The 14,727-nt window shown below is 33.6% G+C and overlaps 1 protein-coding gene across 3 annotated transcripts in view; it reads left to right on the top strand.

Moving 5' to 3' along the window:
* The window catches only part of UCHL3 (ubiquitin C-terminal hydrolase L3), a 44,998-nt gene that overhangs the window by 6,169 nt on the left and 24,102 nt on the right, over positions 1–14,727 (top strand). For 2 of the 3 annotated variants that reach the window (XM_019628685.1, XM_019628683.1), the window contains exons 3-6: positions 3,748–3,876; positions 7,353–7,509; positions 8,094–8,179; positions 10,059–10,106. In XM_019628685.1, the coding sequence (XP_019484230.1) occupies positions 3,748–3,876; positions 7,353–7,509; positions 8,094–8,179; positions 10,059–10,106 (420 nt within the window). Of the gene's footprint in view, positions 1–3,742; positions 3,877–7,352; positions 7,510–8,093; positions 8,180–10,058; positions 10,107–14,727 lie in introns of all 3 variants that reach the window. The other variant, XM_019628684.1, reaches the window with a different exon arrangement.

Genomic DNA, 14,727 nt, shown 5'->3' with positions numbered 1-14,727 from the left:
ACAGGGACTGCAGCCCACGCCGTCGCCGGCGACTCATGGCAGCCCAGCTCCAGGTTGAGCTGTTGTTCAGCATCTTGGCTGTGGAGGGCAGTGTCACTGGCCCTCATATGTGGGATCCGAACCTGGGCCCTCTGGCATCCCAAGCGAGTTCTTAACCATCGTGCCACTCGGCCGGCCCCTCACTTTTCTGTTTTAATCATTCTGATCTGGGTTGTTTCATAGCTGGTTCTTGTTATTTGTGGCTTAACTTAAAGTCAGTTAGCCTTCCCTTGATTATGCAGCTAAAGTCCCTCCCCACCCCTTGAATCTGTGCTGACATCATGTCTTGTTTTGTTTTCTTCATAATACCACGTTGTGAAATTATCTTAGGTGCTTACTTGTTTGTTGTGTGTACCCTACCACTAGAACATAAGTTCTATGTGAGCAAGGACATGTCTGATGTACTAAGAATGGTGCCTGGCCCATAGCGTGCGCTCAACAAATAGTTAGTGAATGGAAGAATGAATAAATCTTATATAGCTGCTCTCCTGCTCAAGAAAATCTTTCTCAAAATTATCTTTAATGTGGTCATGAATCTTGTACTTGAAAATTTCAATGAGCAGTATTCTATCTCATAAAGTGGTTGAATTTTTTTATTATACTGATGAGAGTAATATATAATAAAATTAGAATTACATTTATATTTCTTTTTATTGAAAGAAAATCTGCTTTCCTGTAACTTCCTCCAGTTGCCCATCAGTCCTCCCTTTGAAACCATACAGAGTAAAAGTCTCATGGTTTTCCATTATATTACTAAGAATATCTGGGGATAAGATCGTAATAATTTAAGTAGTCTCTGCACATGCCAGATTATCCAACTGTGACATCTCCCAAAGCCTTATCATTCCTGGCCACCTTCCTTTGACTTTGCTTCTGTTTGTTATTGTTCTTCATAAAGTGGGCCTCCCAGAGATGATATAGTAATCCACTCTGAAAACCTGGGTTGAATGGTGGCTGACGCCTTATTCTGAGTGATGCTTCTTTTAAAGCAGACCAACACTGAATCACTTTTGCTGACAATTGTATAGTCAGTCCATATTGAGCCTGCAAGGAAGTGAACACCTTTTTCCTTAATCCCTACATCAGATGTTTTCATATTTCCCCATTCTGTACTTAAATAATTTCAGTTTATTTTCTTTACTAAGTCTCTATTAAAATTCATTTTGCTAGTTTTCAGTCTTTAAAAACTGTCATTTTCTCATTTAACTATTATTCTCTTAGTTATGCATCTAGCAGTTACTAGTATCCTTTTAATAGTTGCAATATCAACCAATTACTAAGTAAGTATAATTTCTGTCTTAACCCAGATCATTAATAAAGTAGTAACAAGGCAGAATCTATTGCTGCCCAGAGGAGGCCATTAAAGACCAGAGAAAGGGGCTTTAGAACAAAATTGACAAGAGAATGAATTTTCTTTTTGTTTTTTTAATTTATAAAATCAGAGTTTTTGTTATTTGTTACCTAAAGAATGAGGGATGCATTATAAGTTAGGGACAGAGAATTACAGTTTTTCAGATAGAGAACCCATTTGTGGTTAAAAACCTGGAGGGAAGAGATGGGTAGACCCTTTGAGAACTGGAAGACTTAGTTCATTGTGGCTCGTTAGAGAACAAGGCACAAAAAAGATACTGCAAGCAGTGAGAGGTGAGGCTGGAAAAGTAAATGGGCACCAGAGCACCCTGAACTTTGCATGTAGGTCTGGCACTGTGACCTTGAAAAATCATGTAATTCCCGGACTTGGTTTTCTCAATGGTGCCAGTTGTATTAAAGAAGTACATTAAAACTCCTCACACGGTTTCTGATACATGCTACTCTTAAAAAAGTATTTACAACTAATTTTTTCTTTATTTGGTGGAAAATTTATCATTGGGCCATTGAATAAAAAGGATAAGTTGACCATGGATCTTTTGGAGGCACATATTCTAATTTACTATTTATTTTTCTTGATTGGCCAAAGTTTTAGAGACATTGTGATAATTTAGTGACCTGGTCAGTCAGAACTTTTATTTTATTTTATTACCAGGTGTTTAGAAAAGCCAGAAGATTGGTATTAGGGGTTAAAAGTCCCTTTATTGGTTTTGGTGCAAACAGGATTCTTATATTGTGTAGAGATGGCTTTGCAAATCTATGTATGTAGACGTCTTTTCTTTGTGAATAGCCTGCAGAGATTTTTTTTGGTGGGTATAGTTTTAAGACCTATTTTGGGTTTTCTCCCAGTTTTGAAGATTTGATAAAATACACATGTGTATCAGTTGTATAAATTTGTAACTTAGAAACTACATATAACTATTGTAAAAATAATGCTTTTAAAAAATACTGGAAAATAAAAAGTTGAGATCACTCAATCTAACTGCTGTTAATATTTTAGAGAATTCCCTTCTAATCTTTTTTTTGCATATGATCATCAAACCCACAGGTGGGTTTTTTTTTGTGTGTGTGTGTATGTGTTTTTTTAATTATAAAAGTAGGACACCTTTATGATTTAAAAATAATGAGAGGTAAAAGCTGAAGACCTTCTTCCCTGTCCTTTCTCCACTTCCCAGAGGTGGTTACTATTAATGGTTGCTTTTAATTCTTTTTATTCATCTGATGACTTCTTGCATGAGTCTGCCTCAACAATCTGGAGTCAGGATGCAGCCAATGTATTTAATAGATATTCGTTTCATTGAACTTCTTTATATGTATGTCATTTGATTGGTGATACAAGTCAAAAGTTAAGGAAAAGTATGATTTCGTTAAAATTTATTCAGTTTTATATTTAATTTAATCTGCTTTTTAGCCATTGTGTCCTCAGTTTGATACTAATCAGCCTCACCACAGTTGGTCATTTGGAGTGTGGTACATTTTATACTTGTTAGCTTTGGCTGACACCGAGTAAATTTACACTTTTGACTTCAAAGTAACTTACCAATTTTGTCCGCACTGTTTGTTCACTAAAACGTTTAACTGCTTTTTGTTGTTGTTTTCTCTGCTCCTTTTTTTCTATCATCTGAAACTTATTTTGTGATGGTGCACTTTTAAAAATCATCAGCTTCATTTACTACAGACATTTGTTAAGAATTTATTGTGAAATTGACATCATTCTCATTATTATTATTTTGTTTTCCTCTCTGCAATAGATTAGGATCTGACATTTTATTTTCCTATGAAATCTTAAGAGTTTCAAAAAACCACTATTCTTTTGTTACAGTTGCTTTGCCAGATACAAGAAAGGCAATGAAGTTGAGTAGGTTTCATTGTGTACTTGAGGTCAGAAAGCCAGTATCTATCTATCTACCTTTAAACCTCAGGCATCATTTTTGGTAATTAGGATAAACTATTGATTTTCTACTAAAAGAATTCTTTTTATTTACCAGAACTTAGATCTATCTCATTAAGAATCAAGTGCTGGAAATTAATTTAACATATCAATCAAGCCAAGTTGTTGTATGTGTTTGGTGAAGTCCTGGCTTATTATGTTCAATCCCAAAATAATGGATTTTGAAAAAAGGAATTTTGCTTAATATGTAATAAATTTTAAATGTTTGATAATGTATATAAATAATTTCCTTCCTACCCTATTCATGGAAAACTTGCTTCACTTCATTCTTATTGAAAATCTGTAATATTTGTACCTTGCATTCTCTTTTATGTATTAGATACACAGTACTTACATGTTGATTATTTCCCTGTTAACGCTATATGTTTTTTTTCCCCTCCTTTTACCAGTTTCTCAAGCAGTTAGGTCTACATCCTAACTGGCAATTTGTTGATGTCTATGGAATGGATCCTGAACTCCTTAGCATGGTACCAAGACCAGTGTGTGCAGTGTTACTTCTCTTCCCTATTACAGAAAAGGTATTGTTAAGGAAGATACAAAGATGCTAGTAAATAGGAAGTTCTTTTTTATTGGTCTATTAAAAATAATGCTCTTCTTTAAGAACAAATGACTCCCTTGTTGTATAAAAAGAGGAAATCTAGGCAGTGGAAATACCTTAAAAATCTAGTTTCATTAAAGAGATGATATTTAGTTCGTTTATAGGTGAACAATAAAGCTCTTAATTAGTCTTTTAAATTTTGGTGGTTTTCTTCTTTTATAAAATGTGGTTAGTTTGCCTCAACTGTGTTTTGATATGACATTTAATTACATTTGTTGTTTATACTTTAGAAACAGAATAATCTTAAATGTATCTTAGAAAATGTATGAATAAAGAATATATTCAAGTTTTCAATATATAAAATATGTAAATGTTTTCAATATACATATATGTAAAAAGAAATATTGCTTCTTTTAAGGAGGTAGGTATAACTAATGATGTGGGTTACATTTTCAGAATAAACCTAATTTGGGTGGAAAACTCTAAGATTAAATAGAGTTTAATTGGTAGATTTAGGATGTGTTGAGGATTATACATAGCTATGATTAGATTTCTATTTAAATTCAAATCACCGTATTTCAAGCCTTTCTTCTAGAATGATGTCATGCAGATATGTGTATTATGGAGCCAGAACTTTTAAGTTCATTTTAATACAGCTTATGAGTCTATAACCTTCTAATTTTATTTTTAAACTTAGAAACAATAGGATGAACTCAGTGCTTGTAAAAAATGAAGAAGTAAATGTTTGGGAAGATGTGGGAGAGATGAGTGTTGATGACTTGGCATATACATGCTTAGGTCATCTCTTTCAGTAATAAACAGAGCCAAGGCTCACAGAAATTAAGAATTAGGTTTTGTTAAATCCTAGCAATTCCTGGATAATTTTTTTTTATGCCAAAACTAATTAACCCCAGTTCAAGATAAAATAAAAAATAGTGTGATAGTTTTCTACTTAAAGGTGCTACAAAACAAATTAATTAAAAAGGGATATTTCTTCATGTTTGCTGTTTGTAATATTGATAGAAATTGGAATTTAGAAATTTCTTGTGATTACCCAGTGTTAGACTAAGCTACTTTTAGTGGTGAGGTTGTGATTATTCTGAACTTTGAGGAAGAGTTAGGACAAACACTTAAGTTTACCCACTTGTAGTCCAGTGTTGTTTTCACCTTTGTTAAATTACTAAAATAAGCCAATAGGCAGCTACTGGACCCCAGATGTAAGGAGCAATAAAAAAATGAAACAAATAATAAAAAAAGAAAAATCGGCTTTCTTAGTTGGTGTGATACAAATGTGAGTTTATTGTCTGAATTGGAAATTTCCCAAACCATTGACTTTTATGACCTACTTTTTTTTTTTAAAGAATAAATGGGATTTGATCATCTTTATTTAGTGGGTCATCAGTATTTACAGACAAGTTATCCTTTTCAGTAGGACTTCTTCATTTAGTGGATCTATAGTACTGAAAAGCTCATTGTGCTTATTACTAGAAAGAACACAATTTAAAAATATTTATATAAGTATTAAAGTATTTATAACTTACTCATATAAATACTTATGTAAGTAGAGAATAAAGTGGCATCTGCCACTTTTTCATGTCCCTTAGAATTTGGTATATCCCCATTTCAGCTTGTGACATTAAAGTCACTCAATGGATATCAAGTGGATGTTTTAAGAAATAAAAAGTGTTTTGGTCTTCTGCATTCTAATTTAGGAACTGATTATATAGTTTCAAATGGTTTAAGCATGCTACTAATAGCAAAAGAACTGTCATGGATACCATATTACCCTTGAAATAAAATCAATTTTGGTTTTTCATTGTGTGCTTTACAGTAGTGCTTACCAACCAGTGAATCACAAGTGAAGAGGCTATACATTTATTTCTTTCTGATATTTTTGGTGTCTCCTGATCATGTGTTTTCACTTTGATCTGCCATAATCACTTTTCCTTTTGTCCTATACTTGCTGTGTATCATTTTAGGATTTTTTTCCTAAGCATTAAATCTTGTGAAATTATCAAATCTTATTTTGCTTTGTTATCAAGGAGCATTGATATTAAACCACAACAAGAAAGTGAATTGTAGAACTATGTAAACATGTCAGCATAGCACCTAACTACATTGAACCTTTTAGTTTTTGCCAGTTGAACGTATATGAATGAAGTAATGGATCAGAATTTATTGTGAAAATGTTACTTAAAAATTTGATTTAGAAGCACAGTCATAAAAATTGTTTTTAAACGCGTAGATACATTTGTTGTTAGAAGCAGTTTCTTAATTCTGGGTTTTCATAGAGATCATTTGTTTCCTTTATTGCAGGGATCAGCAAACTTTTTCTGTAAAGGGCCAAATAGTAAATAATTCCAACTTTGTGGGCCTTACAGTCTCTGTTACAAGTATTCAGCTTTGCCTTCTAGCATGAAAACATCCATAGGCAACACAAAAATAAAACTTTACCTCTGAAAACAGGCCATGGCCCAGATTTAACCTGAAGGCTGTAGTTTGCTGACTCTATTGGAATCTGAAATGTATAAGAAAAAAACACAAAACAATAAAATCATGTCTTTACTCTCCCCCTCGTCCTTCTCCTCACTCATTGTTTTTTTCACTTTGTAAAAAAAATTAATTATTGGGGGTGACAATGGTTAGGAAAGTTACATAGATTGCAGGTGTATAATTCTGTAATAGATAATCTGTATATCACATTGTGTGTTCACCACCCAGAGTCAGTTCTCTTTCCATCACCATAGGAGTTTCCTCAAAAAATTAAGAATAGAATTATCATATGACCCAGCAATCCCTCTCCTGGGTACCTACTCAAAAATCTGAAAACCTTTATTCTCACTCATTTTTAACACCTCTTTATTATTTTTAACCATGTTTTACAAATGAGGCACAGAGTCATTGAATAACTTGCCAGAGTCTCACAGCTAATAATGGCAAAGCTGGGCAGCCAGTTGCGGAGCCCACACTGCTGACAGTCATCATGCTACCATGTCGTTTTTATAGCCAGTTATTATAGGTAGTGGTGAATATTTGTTATAAATATTGAATGCTTATAAATACAGGGTGGATTTTTAAATTATAGTGTGATTTAACAACATAGAAATGTAAAAAATAGAAAATAAAAATCTTCCAGTAATCCCTTATCCCAGAGATAACCTCTGGTAAGTTTTTGTATACCCTTTCATATTCAGTGCATATATAAAGTAAATAATTTAAAAATATAAATGAGAATTATATTAGTGTATGTTGACCTAAAAGCACCCTGTAATCATAGGTAGATTTCTAAGTCAGAATATGTGAATCTACTTTATTCTTTTAAAAATGCTTTATAGTATTCAATTAATATATGTTAACCAAATCCCCATAGATGGATATTAGACTTTTTCAAGTTTTATGTTTAAGTCTTTTTTAATTTATTATTTTCATATGTACAGTTAACTTTTTTTTTAATAGTATGAAGTATTCAGAACAGAAGAGGAGGAAAAAATAAAATCTCAGGGACAAGATGTTACATCTTCAGTGTATTTCATGAAGCAAACTATCAGCAATGCCTGTGGAACAATTGGACTGATCCATGCTATTGCCAACAATAAAGAGAAGATGCACTTTGGTAAATGATTTTTCATCATTGCTGCTTTCTCCCCTCAAGTGATAAGTTAACTTTTTGAGCACTAGGTGGTGCTCTAGTTCTTTCTTGCAAAGTATTAAATAAAGCATTTTCCCCATCTTTTATAATGAGACATACTAGGGGTGCAAAAAAAAGTATACATTTTAAGAGATGTTATCTATGTATTACTTTTCGAAGTTGAATTGAATTACAGTAGCAATGTTAGTATGATGTTCGCTCAAAAGATGGCGTTAACCAAGTGAATGCTAACATCATTCATTGTATTACAACTTTAATACAGTTTTTTCCTTTCTTAAAATGTGTATACATTTTTTTGGCACACCTTTTGTATATACCATTAGGAGAAATGTTAATCCTTGCATTCTTTTATATTGTTGATAAACAGAGGTTTAACAAAAAAACAAAAATAACTTAAGCCCTATCATTTATCTTAATATTCTTATATTCTTAATTTATCAGTGAAAGGGTTTTACTTGAAAAATAGGTAACATGCTTCTAATATTTTCATATATCAGCCTCTTTGAGATATCAAGCCTTTTCAACTTTATTTTTTTTAATATTTGCAGAATCTGGATCAACCTTGAAAAAATTTCTGGAGGAATCCGTGTCAATGAGCCCTGAAGAGCGAGCCAGATACCTGGAGAACTATGACGTCAGTACCTTCTTTCTGCCTTGGTGTCATGTGGGCCAAGTTCTGTGGGGTTGTAGATCCTGTATGAGGCTTGTCTTAAACCTGTAGTTTTGAACAGTTAAGGATTTTTTCATATCCATTAAAACAGGCCTTTTGTTCTTTTCATTTAACATTACTGAAATATCCATAAATGCAGTCCAATTCTTTTCTATGTCCAGAGCTGAATGAGAGAAAAAAAGCACTTTGATTTATAAATTTATAAAATATCTTATGATTGAGTATCCCTTACCATCCCCTCCCTGTGATAAATATATGCGTGGCAATACCCTGTGTGTCTTTTACTGGGAATTTGGAGCAAGGTTGAAGACCAATGGAAAAAACAAAGGTTTAAAGGTAGATGTTAGACCATACTCCAGTACTTTTATCAGCATAATATTTTTGCATGTGGGAAATACAGAGGCTACATAATGTAGTTTTAAATGATTGTACCAATTCATAGAATTTTCTTAGAATGGTATTTAAATTTTATTATTTTTGAAACCTCTTTTTACTTTTGAAGGCTTTTTACCTTTTTTTAAATTTATTTTTCAATTATAGTTAACATACAATATTATATTAGGCTCTTTACCTTTTAATAGCATCATTAAGTAGATTGTAAGTTCTTTGAAATTAGAAGCAGTGTAGTATACAAATGATTTGACTAGAATAATGTCTTACGCAGAGTTTGTGCCCTATAAATTCGTTGATTTAATTATGTTGTTTTTGTATTCTAATGTACTTTGATTATTTTAAGTTGTTTCTTTAAAAAGCCCTCAGATCTAATAAAACATCTTTATTTTACATAAAAATAAAATAAACCTAAAACAACAGTAATCCCATCAGAGAGGTAGCCACTATTAATAATTTTTATAGGGAGTATATATGTATATACACAATTTTTTAAAGCAAAAATTTGATCACAGTGTAATATTGTTTTATAACTTGCTTTTTTCACTTATCACAAACGTATTACATACCAGTAAGTATATATTTAACATCATCAACTAATGGCTGCATAGCTTTTCATTGTATAGCATTTTATTTAACCAATAAATTGTCATAAATTTAATATTTTTTTTCTCTTTTCTACTGTTTAAAAAAATACTATAAGGTGTATCATTGTAGCTAAATCTTTGCAAATATCCTTAATTATGTATACTTCAGTACAATTATATGTAAATATATAAAGTTCTGTAAGAAAATTGCTGGATCAAACAGTTTGCATGTTTTTAAGGCTTTGATTCTTACTGCCAAATTGCCATTCATAGAGGTTGTACTTTCACCTGTAATTTACTACTTTGCCCATTTCTTCTCATCTTTGCTAATAGTGGGCGTTATAAGAGCATTTGTTTTTAAGTTCAGGAAACTCAAATCTCTATCTTCTGATAAACGCATGCCTTTGGCTGCACATTTCTAAACTGCTGACTGAAGCTGCATGATTAAGCATCCATACAGCCAGAGCTGCAGAGGAGCATGTAACCTGGAGAAACAGATGAGCTAAGCTTCTTCCGTCTCTATCCGTGAGATGCTTACCTTACTCTAGTCTCAGAATGAGTCAAGTGTTAAATGTTAGTTCTAACAAATAAGTTAAACGACTCCCACTTACACCTGGAAATTACAAATAATCCAATATTCAGTTTCTTAAATCTTCAGAGATTGTGGGTTGGAAAGTACAGCAATTCATTTAGTTACTCAGAAATCATACTTAAATATTCAGTATGAATCTTTTCCTAAATGTCCCCAAATTTGTTGTTCGTAATCTTACAACGCTTTAGATGTTAAAAGTTAGCATTGTTGTTTTCATTTAAAAAGTAAGATGTGGTCATTTTTTTCTTATTAATACCTTGTATTCTTATTACAGGCTATTCGAGTTACTCATGAGACCAGTGCCCATGAAGGTCAGACTGAGGTATTTCACATTTTTCAGAACTTTTCTTGCCATGTGTAAATTTCACCATCGTGTTAAATGTGTTGTACGGCATGTAGTTCTAGAAAACTATTATACTTGGCCTTTTTTTTTCCTTGGAAGGAATTTGCTTGGGTAACAGTAGTCATGAAGTAGCAAGAGGACATGTTTTGACAAATTGTTAACATGTGCTTTGATATTGGCCATCTCAGTTTGTCTAACCATTTGGGTAGCTTGCAGATTAACAGGGGGCCTGTGTCTTCCCTATCAGATTCCTTTGACTCACAAGTATTTTAAGAGAAATACCTGTCCTATAGAGCGGATCACTAACCTGTGTGATTTGTAGGAGTCTCTCTCGCACCCAGCTTCTCACACAGGCTCCGGCACTCTCTTTGCTCAGTATGTCTGTTCCGGGCAATGTGGTGGTCTTCACCATCTTGACTCTGTTAGCTAGTTCTTCAGCTAGGTGCTTCTCTCCTCTCGCCCCTTTTTTCCTTCTGGTGGCTTTCCTCATTCCCTCCTTCCATTTCTTGTTTTCTTTCACTACAGACCTCACTCTCTTGCTCTTGGGGAAAGTTTGTCAAAAGGTATTTCAGAATTTAATTGAAGTCATTTGGCGTATTGATAACACATTTAAGTGTTAACACCAGAGAATTATAAATTTTCTTCTTTCTTATCCCATGTGTGACTTGAGACCATACTTTTTTATGTACAAAGATGACATTACCTTTTTGCTTTAAACATACTTTTAAAATACTTGATTTAAAAATAGTGAAATTAAATATTCCCACTATCTCCAAAAAATATTTTTTTAAGGAGAAAGCAATTTGATCTTTTTATAGATCAAAATGGGTAACTGTGAATGTTTATAAACCATTTAGGAATTTAAACATGAATTCTCCCTAATTATATTATACTTCATTGGTTGTTCTCAGGTTCTGCTTTCAAATATGGACTGTCGTTTTTTGACTATAGTTACACACACACACACACACACACATACACACCATGTCTAATTGGCACCAGATTGGAAATTTATGAAATGCTATGTTTTTTGAATTGCTTTATATGATCCTGAACATGTTCTTCATCTTCACTGTGTTTTGCTTTTTTTTATTGTAAAATTTAATGCTGTCAATGATCAGCATGAAATTTGTAAAGTAAGAAAAATATTTGTAATAAAGGAATTAAATACTTTAATACATGTTTACTTTTAAAAAATTGTCTTTGCAATACCCTTTCTTGCCTTTTTTTTTTTTTTGGTGCTTTATCTAAATTATGGCTTTAAGGCCTCATTTTAGATAATGTTCACATCTCTGTATTGGGACCTAAACTACTACATTTTTTTCTAATCTTAAATGCCTCTTAGACATCACCTGAATGACCACCAATATTTTAGAATGTATTTATTCTTGTTTGAGTTTATTATCTTGTGTCTTAAACTTTTTCTTCCCTTTCGTTTTTCCTATTTCTTACAATAGTTCCACCATATATTTTCCCTACTATCACTAATCTAATATAAATCTGTTTAACTTCTTGCCTAGAACATCAGTTTCTTATGTAGATTCTCAGTCTTTAATCTCTATTCTAATTCTCATTCATTTTTACACAGTTCTGCTGTATTACCTTTCCTGAAATGTAACCTGAATCATTTGACTGCTCAAATTTTTCTAGGGGTTCCCTACGTGCATGGAAAACAGTGATTCTCAAGGTGAGATGGAGGTAGAAGCTAGGATTTTTTGGATGGCTTTTTCAAATTGTACTCCCACAAGAATTAGTCTCTTCTGCTCCTTTTGCATCTCCCGTAGTTGAGAATCACGGCTAGAGTGAGCCATATTTTTTATGTATATTATAGCCATAACATGCATTGGGATGGGGAAAAAAAAAGCATTTGACAACCATTCCCCAAGCAAACGCAAAAAATTCAGCCTCTTCAGCCTAGCTGTATTCAAGGTTTTCCTAACCCTTGTCTTTCTAATTTATCCACAGTGTTTTCTCTTTAAATATTTCTCTCTAGCCATCTCTCACTTTATTGTTGCTATGCTTTAACTCTTGAAATTCCCTGTTTCTAAAAACATTCCTTCTGTCAATCTCTGTTCTTTATTCTACCCATCCTTCAAGATTTGGCTTAAATACCACCCTCTGCATGAAGCGTCCATTATTTCAAAGGACTCGATTATATGACACCTACTATTTGCATTTTAACTGTTTATTTTTATATTCTTTTTCATTTTTTTAAGATGCATATTTTTTCATGTTTTAACAGCTCTGAAATTAGGATATATCTTACAGGTGATGTCATAATTTACTTGGTCATATTCCCTTACTGGTGCCTTAAATTTGACGAAATGTGGTATCAGATCTCCCTTATATGGCTCCGTCGACTGACCAAAAATAACTCTCCAGAAAATCCACCAAAAGAAAGGTTTATTTGGAAAAGAAAAAGAAACGAGGTCATCTGGTAGTGTGCAAATGCACACTCCTGACCGGCGCTCCAACTGGCTGCCCACGTGCAAAAAGCCCCCAATTCCAGGATGGCTTCTCTTATTTATTAGCATCCCTCCCGGATAAGTTACCACAAAGTTTAACAGGAAGTCAGGACTAGAAAGTTAACAAGGGGCCCACCTCCACCCCATGGGCCCACCTCCACCCCATAGGCCCACCTCCACCCCATAGTCCTCCCAGCTCTATGGTTAATTAAGCATCTTAAGATGCCAGTTCACTTTTATCAGCTTTTAGACATAGGATTGGTGTCTGATTCTCTTGGGCATGCTCCAATGTATCCAACACCATTTCTTACACAGAGGCACTATACATATTAATTAATTCACCAGAATTCGCTCAGAACTATCCTTAGTAGTGTAAAAAATACCCAAAAAAGGGCTAAATCTTGGTTTTTCATAGCCCCCTGAGTAAACAAAAAACATATCCATTAGTCATTGTTTCTCAATAAGACAGCATTAACATTTTGGGAAAGGTTCAGTTCTTTGTTGTGTGGGGCTGTTTTGTGCATTCCAGAGTGGGATATAGATACTATATTCTAGTTACTGTATGTTAGTGACTCCCAGTCACTGAAAGAAAAAAAAAAACCCACCATACTTTTCCAAATCCATTGTCATGCTGCTTAAAACTCCTGTAGCAGGGACTATTTACGTGATCATCTCATTTACGGTTCATCTGCCATCTAAGGGCTTAATCTTTGCCCTTGTTATGATCTCCACTGCTCTCTGTTCTAGCACACTGGTTTTTGTCAATGCCTACAAATACCTCGGTCTTTATCATTTGTTTTCATTTATGTGGACTGTCATAACTGAATACCACAGACAGTGATTTAAATGACAGAAATTTATTTTCTCACAGGTCTGAGGCTAGAAGTCAATATCAAGGTGTCCATCAGGGTTGGCTTCTGGTGAGCCTGTCTTCTTGACGTGCAGACAAGTGCCTTCTCACTGTGTCCTCACATGACCTTTCCTCTTTGTGCTTAGGGGGAGGGAGAGAAGTCTCTTTTCTTATTATGTCTACACCCGTGCTATGAGATTAGGGCCCCATCCTTGTAACCTCATTTAACCTTAATTACCTTTTTAAAAGCTCCCTCTCCAAATATAGTCACATTGGGGCTTACGCTTCAACACAGGAATTTTGGGAGAACACAATTCAGTCTATAACACAATCTGTGTGCTTTCTAATGACCCAGTACTCTTCTGGATATAACCCTCCTGTTTGCATAGTTGAAACCTTCTCATCCTTTAAGTCTTACCTTAAAGTCATTTTTCCGAGAGGCTTTCTTTCATCACTGTTAAGCCTGTCCACACCTGTGAATTTCTGTGATAAAATCCTGTTTATTTTCTTTCAGATATTTTTAAAATAATCTGTACTAATCTTTTTTTCTTTTTTTTCTTTTTGTTTGTTTATTTACTAGAATATAAATCCCATGAGGGTATGGGCCTTTTTTTTTTTTTTTTGGTCACATCAACCTTGATACCTAAGAAAGTGCCTGACATATATAGGCATTTACAAGAAATTACATAGTATAAGTGAGGAGGACAGGATGTAGGTTTATATACTGACTCTACTACACTAAGTGGTGTATCTTTTAGTAACTTTGGCAACATACTTTCCTCAGCAAAAAGGAAGATAATAGCACCTACCTTATAGGATTGCTCTGAAGATCTATGAAACTAAGAGCTGGGTCTTTAAAAGGATACACAAAATTGATAAACCTTTAACCAGACTCTTCAAGAAATAAAGAGAGAAGACCCAAATAAATAAAATCAGAAATGAAAGGGGAGAAATGACAACAGACACCACAGAAATACAAAAAAAATTTACGAAAATAGTATGAGCAACTGTATGCCAACAAGTTGGACAATCTGAAAGACATGGATAAATTCCTAGAAACATACAACCTTACAATACTGAATCAAGAAGAAACAAAATCTGAACCGACTGATTGCTACTAATAAAATTGAATCAGAAACCACAAAACTCCCAACAAACAAAGTCCTGGGCTGGATGACTTCACAGGTGAATTTTACCAAATATTCAGAGAAGAATTAACCCCTATTCTTCTCAAATTATACCAGAAAATTCAGGAGGAGGAAAGGCTTCCAAGCTCATTCTGTGA

This window comes from Hipposideros armiger, unplaced genomic scaffold (genome assembly GCF_001890085.2).
Source record: "Hipposideros armiger isolate ML-2016 unplaced genomic scaffold, ASM189008v1 scaffold_806, whole genome shotgun sequence".
Classification (NCBI taxonomy): Eukaryota; Metazoa; Chordata; class Mammalia; order Chiroptera; family Hipposideridae; genus Hipposideros; species Hipposideros armiger.
The sequence above is the reverse complement of the archived record's forward strand: the minus strand, read 5'-3'. Positions and strand labels throughout refer to the sequence as shown.